Source organism: Athene noctua, chromosome 3, assembly GCF_965140245.1.
Source record: "Athene noctua chromosome 3, bAthNoc1.hap1.1, whole genome shotgun sequence".
Classification (NCBI taxonomy): Eukaryota; Metazoa; Chordata; class Aves; order Strigiformes; family Strigidae; genus Athene; species Athene noctua.
The window spans coordinates 37278263-37290284 of NC_134039.1; the positions used below are offsets into that span (position 1 = coordinate 37278263).

At 37.6% G+C, this 12022-nt stretch overlaps 1 protein-coding gene across 4 annotated transcripts in view; it reads left to right on the forward strand.

The window, feature by feature from the left end:
* Window positions 1–12022, forward strand: part of EEA1 (early endosome antigen 1) — an 80604-nt gene that overhangs the window by 54923 nt on the left and 13659 nt on the right. For all 4 annotated transcript variants that reach the window (XM_074902751.1, XM_074902752.1, XM_074902755.1 and 1 more), the window contains 5 exons: window positions 1154–1293; window positions 1888–2218; window positions 3707–3808; window positions 5202–5396; window positions 6242–6424. In XM_074902751.1, coding sequence (XP_074758852.1) covers window positions 1154–1293; window positions 1888–2218; window positions 3707–3808; window positions 5202–5396; window positions 6242–6424 — 951 coding nt within the window. The remainder of the gene's footprint in view (window positions 1–1153; window positions 1294–1887; window positions 2219–3706; window positions 3809–5201; window positions 5397–6241; window positions 6425–12022) is intronic.

Consider the following 12022-nt stretch of genomic DNA (forward strand, 5'->3'; position numbering starts at 1 on the left):
TACAGGGATCTTAGCAGCAATGCAGAACAGGTTTTGCAGTGTTGTCTATCTGTTTTGAGGGACGTTAGCAGTCTTTATGCTCAAGACTGAGTTGGGTGTTTTTCCTAGCATGTGTGCTCTGTAGAAGAGAAGGAATATTGTTTTCCCCGTATGAAATTTTAGATCTAATTCTATTAAAAAAATAAAGCTGTCATCCATTAGCTTTATCGGCATAGTTATTTTGTGCTTCATCTCTCTTCTTTTGCACACTTTTTTTTCCTGCCCACTTGGATTTGTGTGTTTATTTTGCAGTCTTTTGCTAAAGTTTCATGAGTAATCAAAAGACACAAATGCTTGGGAGGAGTACAGTGCTCACTTGCACAAGATTTTATAAAGTTCCTGGTAGCTGAAGTGTGAAACTGAGCAGGGTTGTTGATGCTGTCAACAGAAGTGCAATTCTGTGTAAAATCTTGGCATCATCACCATTCTTTGGGATTATTCCAGTTGAATGCATTTAAAGAAAAAAAAAAAAAAAAAAAAGCCCTCAGGAATTTTCTCAGAGAAACTTGGCGATTTTGTTTTATGCCCACTGTGTAAAAGCAGAAGTGCCTGTAAAACAGCCAGTGTATTGAAGAGTGTAAGCAGTGCCCATTTGCACAGGAAGACTCCTGTGTTGTTTATAGGCTGTGTAAATGAACAAGTACCTTTGGAAAAAAACAAGCAAGAAAAACCTCTTCCAGGCAAGCATAGAATTTCTTCACAGCTGTAGTTTGTGTCTTTGTTTTCATTACAAAGAATGGCAGAGTTCTTGGGGTAAATCAGCAGTCATCTGAAACTGCTGAAACTACTTGGTGGTGGCTGAGAATCTGGTCCCAAAGCTGAGCACTCTGTATGGCCTTTTTTTGTATAGGTGTTTTGTATAGGCTTTTAAAAGATTTCTTCTTTTTATCTTTTCAGAATGTTTTACCAAAATAGTTCAGTTTTGGAGGAGCAAGAGATTTGCAGGAACTAAATAATGCAAGACAAATAGCAAACTATTGAAATAGGTAGACATGATGTGAAATTGTGACTGCTTTCTACAGTAAATGCTACTCATAGAGTAGATTACTTCTGCTTTTTGTTGCTATTTTTATTTTGCTGGCTGTGTTCTGATGGCTCTATTTTTCTGTCTCAGAAACTTGAAGCTGACATTCTTGATGCTAAAGCAAGCAAAGAACAAGCTCTTCAGGAGTTACAGCAGCAGCGACAACTATCTACAGAATTAGACCTCCGAACAGCAGAACTGAGTAAACAACTTGAAGCAGCAAGAGAAGCGTATGCATTTCTTGGGTTATAGTACTTCTCAGACATAAAACTAGAGTGGTTTGGACTAGAATTGAAATTTTGTTCTTCTCTCCCGTGAATTCTTAAAGTCATAGATAAGTGATAATGTTTCCTCTGCTAGGAGAACTGAGTTTTATCCCACCTGTTTTCTTTCACTCTATATGCCATGCAGACCCCATCTGCCATGTTGTCGCCTGTGAATGGCTGCTGTGATTCAATCCACTTCAGTTTATGCACCATGCTTGTTGTCAGCTGAATATTTGAACAGTTTGATGTAGTGAGGTCAATCTTTAAATATCCATAGCTCTGTAACTTTTTTCAAAGACTAATTTGCAATTTATGCATAAGCCGCAAAGGGGTAGTTTCTTTTCATTATAGTTGAGGAAGAAAATTCCATCTCAAAATAGTATTTAGAGTTGCTGGTATTTCTTCATTGGAGAGACAAAGTGCCCATGCTCTGGATGAAAAAGGTATGCGTTGAAGTAGTTCTACAGTTAATATATTAAATAATAGAGACATTTAATGATACAAAAAACCCATGAAGAAGAATTTTTTAAAAATATTATTTTTCTCTTTGTATTGCAGGATGTCTAACGCAAAACTGGATTTGCAGAAGAAATTTGAGGCCCTTCAACAAGCGAAACAGCAAATTTCAAAGCAGGAGGAGGAAAAGGCCAGCCTCAAACAAATCCTTGAGAAATCAAATCAAGATGCAAGTAAACAACTCAAGGAATTAGATTGTAAAATGCAAGTGGCAACATCAGAGCTGCAACAAGTGAAATTAGAGAAGGATACTCTATTAAAGGATCTTGCAGCTACCAAAGACAAGCTCTCAAAAAGTTCTGAATCCTTCAAAAAAAGAAAGGAGGAATTAGAAAAAGAAATACAAAAAGGAAAAGCAGCTGTGGCAGAAATGGTTTGTAGTTTCTTTCATTAGGCTTTGTTTGGTGTATTTACAGTCTGATAAAATGGCTTTGCTTTCTATCTGAAAACGGTGTACACACAATGATAAAATATGGAAATTAATTCCCCCAAGGAAAAACAAATTGTGATTTTTTTAATAGTTCGCACATGTGTCCTACCTTAAATTTTTCTTTGGATGTTTACAGTAGTAAACATCAGTCATATCACACAACAAGATCCCTTTTTCTTGCTGCATGCCTTTAATACGGTGAAGAAACTGAATGGAGACAAGTGGTAAAACAATTTGATGGGAGATGTCCTCCTTTTTAAAAATACATCAGCCTTATGATAACAATGCAAAGGTACAAACCCTTTGCTGAAGTGCCACCATATTGAAGATGATGTTATTTTTCTGAGGCTATTTAGTTTCCTTTCTGGAGTCTTTGTATTTAGAATCTTCCTGTGCACTTGTCTGGACAAGCTGGAAGGCTAATACTGCAGGCAGAGTAACATTGTCATCTGGGGAGATTCCCAGCTTATGGTATTACCAGAGTACTAGAACTGTTCCAGTTTCAGAAAGGTGTCACCAGTGGCAGTATAACAAAAAGTACTTGACCACCAGAGCAATCTATTATGGTAAAGAAAGTGAACTCTCACTAGCTTTAAAATACATATTTCTCTTTCCTCTTTTGCTTTGTTGGTAGCGTGAATGGCCACTGTATGAATACATGTTTCAAAGATTTTCTTACACAGTTGTTCAGACACCCCTGCCTCAGACATGGTAGGGGGGCTTTTCTAATTCTCTTCTCATCTTATATGTCACCGTTTCCCAGAAGCCTTTCAGAGCTGCTTTTATTCTGGTCTAAAAATAATTCTGCTCCTAGTTAAAAATAAGATTTTTTCCTTTACTCTTTCACCTTTTTAAGATAAGACTTTTTGTTTGCTTTACCTAGTTACTGCTGTTTAAATATTTGTTTCTCCTAAAAACTTGAAGGATTTTCTCCCCAATTTAGACTTAAAGATAGGAGGGCAGATTCTGCTTCTAATTTTGTAGTCATTTGGAGTCTTGCCACTCTCTTAAGTTCATGCCATTTGGGCTTAAAATGTAGTTGTATTTGCATACAAGTCCCACAAATGTACTTGTTTGTGAGTTTTAGAACACCAAGAAATTTTGGATCCTGAGGTGAATGATGAGCCTACTGCTTCCCCCAAGAGGGGCTGCCAAACAGCATTTTCAAACAGGGAGACCATCCCTAATTAGAAAAAATCTTTGGCACATGGTTGCATTCGTTAGTATATGATATCAGCTGTGTTCAGCTTAGATTTACCACTGTTACAAGTTTTGAGAAGTTTTAACTGAAAATATGTCTGCAGCTGAGAAGAAAAGCTTTTCTACTGAAAAGAAAAGCATTATTTTTCAATGCTTTGTAGATACTGAGAAAATAGCTGGTACCTAGTCTTAGAAGCTCACAGGAATATTTCCTTGTCTTATGTTTTTTAGGAAAAATCTTGCCAAGAAGTAAAACACCAGCTCCAGGTACAAACAGAGTCTGTAGCAAAAGAGAGAAATGAGTTGAAAAACTCACTGGAAAAAAAGGAGGGGGTAAGCTGTGCACTTATTTTCAAAAATCTGGAAACCAATAATAATAAATGTTTAAATGATTTTTTTTTCAGTCTCACATGCTGGGACTGATGAGAGATAAAGAGGTTGCAGTTCTCAGTTCTCTGCCTACCTAGGGCACTGAGATAAATTGATACTAAAAATTTCCCAGATGTTAATGTGAAGCTTTAATATACAGGTTTTACTCCTACCTTTCTGTGCCCCACATACCTTAGTGGGGGATTTTAGACTTTCAGGTTTTTTCATTAGTGAAACAGTTACTTGGTGTACCATGTCCTCATTCTTTTTCATACTTTCATACAACAGAAGTTGTTAGTCTCCTTAGATCTATTTTAGTCTCAGGCCTAATCAATACATTCTGTGTGGTTGACAGGACATTTTCAGATAACCTTGGAGGATTTAGTTGCTTTTGCAAACTTGTATAAGTCACTTGCCTGTGGCTGCGTAAGGACCAAATGTACTTCTTTTTTAAAGATGAGGATTCAGACTGCAAAATCATGTAGTCCAGCTGGCAGCCTGAAAATCAAATCTGCTTTCATGGATTTCTTTATCCAAACTATCACCTGTTCCCTAAAGAAATCAGCGAAGATGTGGTCAGTGGACACAGTTTGATGGACTCTTACTGCCTGAAAGAGGGTTTGTGGATGTGTAGGTGTGATAGTAATGGCTATGTGACTACTGCTGCTACTCCCCTGGCTCCTCTTTTTTTCAGCAGAAGCACTGTGGTTCTCTGTGGCAAGTGCAGGAGGGTGAGTTTGGTATCTGCTGCAGTTGGCAGCAGGAGAGTCCAGACACTGCTGGCTTGAGAAAAGTTGTCTGCACTTTGTTCTGAATGGTGAAAAAAGACTGCAGTTGCTCTGAGGGTGGGAAATTGGGAATAACAGATGATTTTAATGTGTTATGGTAGCTCTTAAAATCTACTCGCCAGTGTTCAGTCACCTAGCTCTGAAGCAGAAGATAGCATCAGTGGCACTGTGGGATGGTCTGGTTCTGTGTACAAGAAATAACAGTAGCGTACTTGGAAACTGTTTTTCTACAAATATTCTGCAGCTCTTTGTGAAAATGTGAGTGGGCACACTGGATCACAAGAAAGGTATAGCTTGGTATCTGGTCTCTGGCAGAGGAAAGTAGCAGATGTCTAGAGAAAAGTAGAGATTCTTCCCAACTTCTAGCCGTCTTCTGGGAGCTGATTTCCGGAAGCTGTATCTTCAGCTTTAACAGCTTTGACCAGTTTTTCATCTGTGAAGCTGTCTGCTTTTTGAACTGCATGATTTGTCATCCATACAGTTCAATAGGCAGTTTCACATACTACAGCATGTACAAATAGAGATTTAAATTAAAATTTTATACAGTTATTTAATATTTTTGAATATAGATTTCTAAGCAGTTGTCGATAGAACTTGATTCAGCACGAGCACAAGTACTGGAAATTCAGGGTCTTCTGAAGGAGAAAGAGAAAAGTGAGCAACATCTCCTGGGAAAGCTGAGAGAGTTAAAGGAATCTTTTGAGCAGAAGAAAAAACATAGTGAGACACTGCAAGCTGAATTAAAAACTGCCCTTTTAGAAAAGGTAAGACTGGCCTCTCTTACTCCTTTAAGAAAATTAATGTGAATTTCTCTGATAAATGCTGCAGCTTTCATGTCAGTGTCTTTGTGATAATCATCTGTTTGCTGTGGTCTTGTTGGAAATTATAAAATCAGGATGTGGGAACAAAGTCTTCAGATGCTGTTGGAGAAAGAAAAAACAACATCAACAACAATAGTGTAAGAAGAACCAGTGCTGAAATATGAATTCTGTAGGAATTTAGTTTGAATAAAGTGATAAAAGTGGCTAGATTGAACATGTTTATTTTGCTTCAGGAACGTGCTATGAGGCAAGAGCTGCCATTTTCTTGTAAAGCAGTAGAATTTTGTGAGAGTAGTTTAGACAAACTCTATAGTGTTTTGAAATGTCCACAGCAGTTTTAAACCAAGTCTTCTCTTATTATACCAAAAGAATTTATCTGAGTGGCAGTATGAAACTCATAAACCATAATGGAAAGGGTTCAAATGTCTTACAATATTAGGATATGTTGTGTTGTATGCCATGCACTATTAAATGTTGCTCCAGCTTTGGCTGATGTTACATGATCATATTTGTGCCTTTGTGGAAACTTTAGGACTTGAAAACATTATTTGCATTTTTAATTTTTTGTCTTAATGTGTTTCACTTAGCCTTTTAACATGAATTAAATTTTGTTATTAAATTAGTTACAAAATATTATTGTAAAATCACAAACATAGATTACCGAACTGCTGTTTCATAAGTGGAAAAAAATCTCATCTTGCAGTAGAAATGCAGTTAATTGAAATTATTAAGCTTACTTTACTGTCTGTAACTTGAAACATGCTTATGAAACTATACTTATGTTTCAGGCAGAACTGGAGAATAAACTGCAACAGCAGTCTATTTTGTCAGCACAGGAGCTTAAAGCAGAGAAAGTCAAGCTAGCAGACTTAGAGAAGACCCATGAAAAACATAAGGAAAACATGGAGAAGTTGCAGCTGGACCTTTATGGGAAAGAGTCTGAGCTGCTGGCAACCAGGCAAGACCTTAAGGTACATACAGTCATATTAATGTCATATATGACTTAGTAGATCTGTTTAGATCCATTTTGAGGACCAGTAAACAGTGCAAGAACTATATAGGTGGAAAAAATGTCTTTTGCTATATAGAGAATTTAGTGCTGTTCAGTCACTTACCCTGGGACGATGGACGTCCTGAAACTAATTTAAAGCCAAGGAGTATTTGCCAGTTTATCGGAAATACCCTTGCATTTGTTCAGCAGCAAAGTGAAAGATTATTTATTTTTGTATTCTTTTAAGAGTTAATTTTTCGTGTTGCTTTCTCTTGTTATATATTGTAGCTTTCACCTAATTTAAACAGCATAGCTAATTAGGACAAAGACTGCTAGCATGTGAATAACAGCTATCTTCTAGATGATTTAACTAGAATTTCACTTGTCATTTTTTTCCCATGGCCTTGCCCCTTCCGCTTCTTCCTGACTTGTAGACTTTCAGAGATGTCATACTAATAGAAACAGTAGGTTTAGAGACCTGTGTGGAATACAAGTGTCTGAACTTAGTCCTTGAAGTGTTTGCTCTTCCTAAGCTGATTTTCTCTGATTTTTATTAGGGTGTAGTGCCTTCAAAGAGGCATTGTTGGGAGTTCTGTCAGTCAGTAAAGGTGGCTTTTGTCTTTTTTTTTTTTTCTGTCAGTGCTAAGCCAATGCTCCAGATAGTCCCAGGACATACTGTGCTGCAGAGACTGGCTGTCTGCTGGCATGATAGCTTTGGTACATTTCACTTCAGATGAATCCCCCTGCAGTTTTGTCTCTATCTGTCTGCACTGTTGTTCTAGACTCTTCTGAAGTTTATGGAGAGAAATAGGCACTTTGGAAGGACAGATCATCTGATCTGGTTTAGATGTCAGCTTTTGTTTACTTCATTATGTATAAAGGAGCCTTTCGTGACTGCTTAGATTCCATCGCTCCCTTTCACCTGTCCCAGTGGAGGTCTTTCAGTCCCACCAGTAAAATCAATTCAGATAGGCTCATGTGAGCTGTGGAGCCCTAGCAAAATTCCAGGTTTGGGGTTATTTTAATAAAAAGAGAAATAGCTCCTTTACGTGTAGGCCATTGGAGTTTTATTAATCTTAGTCCTCTGTAGCATTAGATTACCTGCCATGTTTCCCCGCACGTTACAGAAACTTTGCTTTCAGTGCAACTTGGTTGAATCACAATGTTGAATTGTAAAGAACTTCAGCATGATTAACAAGCAATGGTGGTTGAAACATACCCTTTTTTATGGTTAGTTGCTATAGCGCTCATGCCTCTGAGTTAATTTCCTGCAGTGCATTTAGATCAGCGTTTGGTAATGCAGTGACCTGTAAAAGCATTGGATGTGCTCACTAACTGTTTTTTTTGTTATAGTTTTCATTTAAGTATCACTTGTTGCAAAATCAGCTCTGAATAAGTACTGTTAAAGCAGCTTGATGACCTCTAGTTCTGGCTAGTATAAAACAGGACAGTAGATATCCCACATGCTTTTAAATCTGAATGGGGATGGTAGTGAGAGAGAGAACATTCATGTGAAAAAGTAAAATAAGGTGATGGCAATGAAAAAAAAAGATTTTCAAGATAAGCAGTCAGGTAATTTGATTTATGATGTAGGTCTCTATGGAGCCTAGAGAACCTGGGGAAGTTTGGGGTCCTCAGTGCTGGAGGTGTATACTAACATGAAGGGTGTTTGCTCGATTTAAAAAAAAAAAAAAAAATTAAACCCCATTTTAATTAGTATTAGTGAGGTCTGCTTGACACCACTTTTTTCTGTAAAATGTAGAAGAGGGAAAAGTTGGAGAGCTGATCTTTAATCATGGATGTACTGCCTCATTGCAATGTTAACCTAAAGAAACAGTGATAACTTGACTTAGAACACCACAAAAGGAAAAAGCACATTCAGAAAGCCTCAGTGTGATGTTAGTATTGAGAGCTGAGTATCAAAATGCCACTCAAGGCAGAAGAACTTTATGGTAGAGTTTCACATCCAATTCAAAGTCACGTGTCTGGATTATGTTTTGCCTTGGGTGAGTTACTTAATAAAAGTAGATAATTTGAGCCAGAGCTATGGATTTTGATTATAGTTTAGAACCAAAACTGATGGGTGGGCTAGGGTTTGGAGTGGTCTTAATCTTATTAGCAGGCAGTGGTAGAAGTTTTTAAAAATTGTATGTAAAGTGAGCTTGGGTGTCTTTCAGTGCAGGATTTTTGGTAGAGATATGAATTCCCTTTATAGCCACATTGTGTCAGCACTGTTTGGAGCATTGTCCAGGACAGGCATGGCCAGGCAGTATCGTGGGATCCTAGCAATGCTAGGTTTTCTTTACTTAAAAATACTACAAGGGAAAACGTAAATATTCTCACGTGGTGTAGCACCATGGTATTGGTGAGGCCAAGGTTTCAGGCGTGGGGAGATAGATGATAAAAGGCTGTACAGCGAATGGGTGCATGAGTAGGGTCTAGTTCCTAGGAGGGGATGGCAGGAGTTGGGCTGTACACAGAGCACCATCTGCTGGCATTTGTTCGGAATATCACGGCTGGGATCGCTGGCTCTTCTCGGTCTGGTAGAGTGAGGTGTGATTGAAAAGTGAGCAAACACTTCAGTGAGGTTTTGCAGTTGGAGATACAGCACTGCACGAGAGAGAGCTGCAGAGTGGGCAGCTGCTCTCTGGAGTGCCATCAGCACGGCTGAATCCTAGTTTCTGGGTCAGGAACAAAAGACCCTAGCTATGTAGTTGTAGCCAGATGCAAACTTTGAAGCTGTAAGTCTTGCAGAGTAAAAGTGAGAAGTGTAACAAAACTGAAGTGAGACCGTAGTTATAATTTTATGGTTACTATTTGCTGCAAATTTACTTTGATTTAAAAATGCACCATTTATAATAGTAACTACACTCATACACTTTTGTCTCTGTGACTGGAAAAAAGAAATTGGGTAGGATTTGACTGCTTACAAAAACTATAGTTTTTGATAAAAAACAATATATGTAATAAAAAAAGCCCCACTAAATATTCTGTGTGTGCATATATATGCACATATATACAAATATATATATAACATAAATATTTTTTTTATGCACACACAAAATAATTAATGGGGTTTTGTTTGGTGGAAAAGGCATTTTTGTTTAATATAGGAGAGTTTATAAAAACTTATTTTTGCTTTGATTTTGAATTGGTGTAAACATACTTCATGTGAATCCTGCTTTCCTGAGCTGTGCCAAGTATCCTTCAGTGTTGGCATTTGTGCTTTACGTAGTCAGTCCTGGTTTCCTCTGTGTTCTCAAAAGAGTGTTTCTTTGCCTCCAATATTGGCATCACTGTCAGTGTATCTTCAGTGGATGTTCTTGGACAAAATTCATGCTGCCAAACCTTAGGTCTGTAAGTTGGGAGCCTCAGTTGCGTACAGTCAATCTAACCCTTCTTCTTAGGAAGCGAAGAGAGATCAGGTTAGCATCTGTGAATGGTTTCGCATCTCTCCTTGAGGACTGGGATTCGGGAGCACACAGACTAAAATGCTCATTTGTGCACTTAGGTGGAATGAATCCAGGTCCTACCACCCAACTAGGACCAGTTCTATACTTCGCACTATTATTTGCACTGCAACAGCCCAAGTTGTCATATCTTTTTATTTATTTATTTAAACTCTGTGCCAGTCATCCTAGCATCTGTTTTTATTTACAAAAGCAAGTACAGATTGACCTCTTCCGTACCTTTTCCTTGCAGTCGGTTTTGTCTGTCATTCTGAAGAACAATCTCATGACTGAGTGGTATCTTGTTGGTAGAACACCTATCGCATTCTGGGAGTAATAGCAAAACTGAATGGTAATTAAATAAGGTGGATGGCATCAGATGTCTTGAGAGGTGATTTTATGTTAAAGATGTGAGCTTCTCAGCAGTCCAAAAGAATTGGGCTGAATTACAGTCTCAGCGGAGACTGGGCCAGGAGCAAAGACAATAACTGGAATGTTTAACCATGTGCCAGAAGATTTCTGCTCATTTCCAAAGGCTGCTGTGAGGGACTTTTGAGTGAAGCAGAAAAAAAAGACATAAATAGATAGAAGGTTGATCTGCTTTTGAAATTATATTCAATGGTAGCATCATTATTAATCACAGCACAATTAAGAGGCATTCATATATGTAAGCTATAGTATGCTAAATTGTATGTGAAATTCCAAGTCTCTTATCTTGCAAATGACTGAATTACAGAAATGTTTGTGCATAATACAGTGCAGAGCAGGCTGTATACTGTCTCCCTGTATAAGAATGTTTACATTGTCTTGGCCTAGGTATAGACACAGTGAGATAACCTGTCCAGTGTAGACACTTTGAGGGGGTGTTGAGAGAGGAGTATACCCTATGTGAGGCTTTTAATTTGGGTGTCACTATGCACTTCATCAGATTTCATCATCCAGTGCTAAAAAATTGGATGTAACCACGTTTCTTCCACTGGAAACAAGCTTGAATAAAAGCCGTGGCTTCATTATGTTTCTTTCTAAAACTGCAGAGACTATTGGGTTTTCCTGTGAAAATGTTATATAATGATGCTACACTTCCCATCCTTTCTCATTGCTAGGAAGATATGGTACTCCACTGCTCACAGTGGAGCAGAGAGATAATTTTACTTTCTGAAAAACCACCTTGCTGAAACCTTGAAATTGCAAAATTACCTGCTATTTTGCTTAAAATAATTTGAGTTAACACCTTGTGAAGTGTTAAGCAGTAAACTCTAATAGCCTACAAAGCAGATAAAACAATTTGTGTGCAAATTAATTTTAAAAGCCAGCATGAGCTTTTTAAGAGCCACTGGGGTTGTTGAAAATGCTATTGAATCAGCAGTGTTCCATCACTGGTGTTTCAAACTATGTCTGACTCTACAGGCAAAATACTTCAGTCTTTACAAGGGTGGATTAGGAGGCATCAGAAATCATTTTGGTTTTAAATCGGCACAGGAGTGACTCCTGAAGCATATGCATAATTAAGTGAAGTCAAAAGTTTTCCTTATTGTTTCTTTTAAAATCACTAACATTCAACAAGAGATTTGATTAGGATTTAAGTAAGAGCTTCAAAAAGAATTTAGTTTAACTTGAAAGAATTTAGATCCTTACTGGTGCACTGAACGTAATAAACTTGTTACTAATAATAAATCTCCTCACCTCACATTCGGTATCTTAGTGTCAAAAATGTCCATAAAACAGTGACATTTTGGGGGAGTGGAGGATGAGTTTGGTGTTTTTCTTTCTCATTGATTCTTTGTGAAGGAACATACTTTTAAGTGGAGCTAGTCTATGCCTAAGCTGAAGAGTTTAAAGAAAATAACCTTCAGAATACTAAATCAAGAAGAACCCTGAAGCTTGGCTTTTGCTGTGAGCAAATAGAATGACCCTTGGGTGCAAATTTTAGGATGTTCCTTGGGTTTTCTAGGTAAATGGGTAGAGTTGGAGGCAAAATAAAATACATTCTGTAGTAGATTTTGAATGGAAGTTTAAATTTGGTGTTTAAAATGCTGATGCAGCTGAGACTGTGAAACATTTTTGTCCTAATATTAGCATTTTTAACTTGTACATATCACTACAGGATTTTTTAAAATCTTACCATTTTC